The 2,578-nt window shown below is 46.4% G+C and overlaps 1 protein-coding gene across 1 annotated transcript in view; it reads left to right on the plus strand.

The window, feature by feature from the left end:
- Positions 1 to 889: 889 nt before the first annotated feature.
- LOC123144382 (protein CLP1 homolog) overlaps positions 890 to 2,578 on the plus strand; it is a 4,887-nt gene continuing 3,198 nt past the window's right edge. The window contains exons 1-6 of the mRNA XM_044563499.1: positions 890 to 1,196; positions 1,298 to 1,366; positions 1,476 to 1,571; positions 1,675 to 1,916; positions 2,029 to 2,167; positions 2,256 to 2,312. Of these exons, the coding sequence (XP_044419434.1) occupies positions 990 to 1,196; positions 1,298 to 1,366; positions 1,476 to 1,571; positions 1,675 to 1,916; positions 2,029 to 2,167; positions 2,256 to 2,312 (810 nt within the window). The 5' untranslated portion in view covers positions 890 to 989. The remainder of the gene's footprint in view (positions 1,197 to 1,297; positions 1,367 to 1,475; positions 1,572 to 1,674; positions 1,917 to 2,028; positions 2,168 to 2,255; positions 2,313 to 2,578) is intronic.

Genomic DNA, 2,578 nt, shown 5'->3' on the forward strand with positions numbered 1-2,578 from the left:
CAAATCGTAGTTGGTAGACTAGGATGTTTAGTTGTTGTAATAGTAAAAAAACAGAAAATAAAAATGCTGCATCAGTTGCACGTAGCACCAAATTCTCTTGTGGTTGTTATCTCCTGTGTTCGAGCGACGAGAGAAGGTAGCTAGCTGCAACAACACAAGGCACGTAAGGATATTATTCAAAGAGAAAGAGATGCTTTGGGTGATTGTCGATTTCTGTTGCTACTGAATTTTATTCAGTGGAAGATGGGTATTACTCAGGATATCATTTAGAGAGAGACGAGACACATGTCGTCATGCATTTATCAAATATTCTTTTTAATTTTTACTGTTATACAACCATTTGATTATAGTCACACATTGTACAAATTTTAATTTGATACATATAGAACAAAACATTATGCCATAGTTTGCCATCCAAGCAAGATTTGATATTGAAACCTCATTGAGATTCCATCAACCAATTCTATGAGCATCCAAACAAGCGAATTCGTATTCGTATCTACTATAGTTTTCTCACCAAATTGATATTGAAACAAATTCAATACAGACAACCAAACGCAACTTAAAATTCTTTGGTTCAACTCACATTCATTTCAGTACCAATCCGATCCGATCCCGTTTACGCGAAACTCCTTCGCGTTCCCGCTGTCCCCCCTCCCCGGGAAAATATCTGGTGCTCCGGGAGCACCTAAGAGCTTAGGTGCTCCCGTGTGACCTCAGCCGTTGGATCTCAAATCCAACAGCTCCTGTGAGATGACGAACATTTTTACAAAAAAAACCCTCGTAGAATCTGAAAAATGAACATAAGTATAATAGCTATAGCAGCTTCTCATACGCCGTTGGATCTGAGATCCGATGGCTCAAAAGCCCGTATCATGGGAGCACCTATGCTCCCGTATCACAGGATACTCTCCCCCCCTCCCCACTGCCGCACCAACACGCCAGTCTCGGCGACGCCAAACCCTCGCCCGCTCTCCAGAAACCCCCCTATGGCCGCCACCGGCGCTGCCGCGCCCGCGCCCGCGGCCGTGCAGCCGCCGCGGCAGTTCAAGCTCGACCCGCAGAGCGAGCTCCGCGTGGAGGTGCTCCCGGACGCGACCCTCCGCGTGCGCCTCGTCTCCGGCACGGCGGAGATCTTCGGCACCGAGCTCCCGCCCGAGGGCTGGCTCACCATCCCGCCCCGCTCCAAGATCGCCGTACCGTGCTTTCCCCATCCCCCGCCTAAACCCGCCTTGCCCAGCTTGCTGCTACCGCCGGCACACAGTTCTGACCTGCTGTTCCTGTTCCCACGATTTAGATTTTCACGTGGCACGGCGCGACGGTGGAGCTGGACGGGGTCAGCGAGAGCGAGTACACGTCCGACGAGGTGGGGCGGCGGCCGGTTTCCTTCATCTGCCAAAACATCTTCGTTTTCGTTGTGCTCTGTCCGTTCCTGAATGTGCTGTAGTGGTGACGTGATTCTGCTTCAACTGTAGACGCCGATGGTGATTTATGTCAACACGCATGCGATTCTCGATGCACGGAGGGCGAGGGCGAGGGCAGCGCAGGGAGGCGACTTGGAGGCCTCACAGGTGACTACTCTCTGTTTCATTCATTGTGGAACATTGTGAAGAAGGCTGTAACGAATTATGCTTTGGACTGAGTCAGTGAACTTGTCAACTCTTGGTTGTCTAGGGACCTAGAGTGATTGTTGTGGGGCCAACTGATTCTGGAAAAAGCACTCTGTGCAAAATGCTCCTTAGCTGGGCTGCCAAACTGGGATGGAAGCCTACATATGTGGATTTAGATATTGGCCAGGGTTCCATAACCATACCTGGATGTATTTCTGCTACACCAATAGAGAAACCCATAGATATAGTTGATGGGATTCCTTTGGAGATGCCGCTTGCATACTTTTATGGCCATCCAAATCCAAGGTAACTTTCCAGTTTACTCTCTTGGTGGTTCTAGCCACTGCTCTGTGTGGCTCCTTTTCTTTTCTGCTGATTCGGTGCCTCAGTTTTCTACTTTTCTTTATGTTGACAACAGTATTAATCCAGATGTTTACAAAGCGCTCATGAGAGAGCTAGCTCAAACATTAGAGACACAGTTCTCTGGGAATGCTGAATCTAGGGCGGCCGGTATGGTTATTAACACAATGGGGTGGGTTGAAGGCCTTGGCTATGAGGTAATTATTTGCTTAAACATAATTAGCTATTTGAATAAGCATGTTAATCGCTAATAGTGTATGCTAACACAGGATAAATGATGTGCAGTTACTTCTTAATGCAATTGACATCTTCAAGGCTAATGTAGTGCTGGTATTGGGACAGGCAAGTGCTACATTGCTATGTTCAGTCTGTACTAGTTTATCCAGTGTTGCTTCACAACGGACACGTGATATAGTTCTGTAGATAACTCAACATTTATTTCATACTCGACAACTCTTTCTATTCAAGATTACTCTATGTTATGTTTCATTTTTATGATAATAATGTTTCATAGCATCCAACTGATGGTACTCAGAGATCTTAAGCATGTAAGTATAAGACATTTGTTTAACGCTGCAGATTAATTAGATCATAACCCACACTTTACT

The sequence above is a fragment of the Triticum aestivum genome, chromosome 6D, assembly GCF_018294505.1.
Source record: "Triticum aestivum cultivar Chinese Spring chromosome 6D, IWGSC CS RefSeq v2.1, whole genome shotgun sequence".
In the NCBI taxonomy this organism is placed as follows: Eukaryota; Viridiplantae; Streptophyta; class Magnoliopsida; order Poales; family Poaceae; genus Triticum; species Triticum aestivum.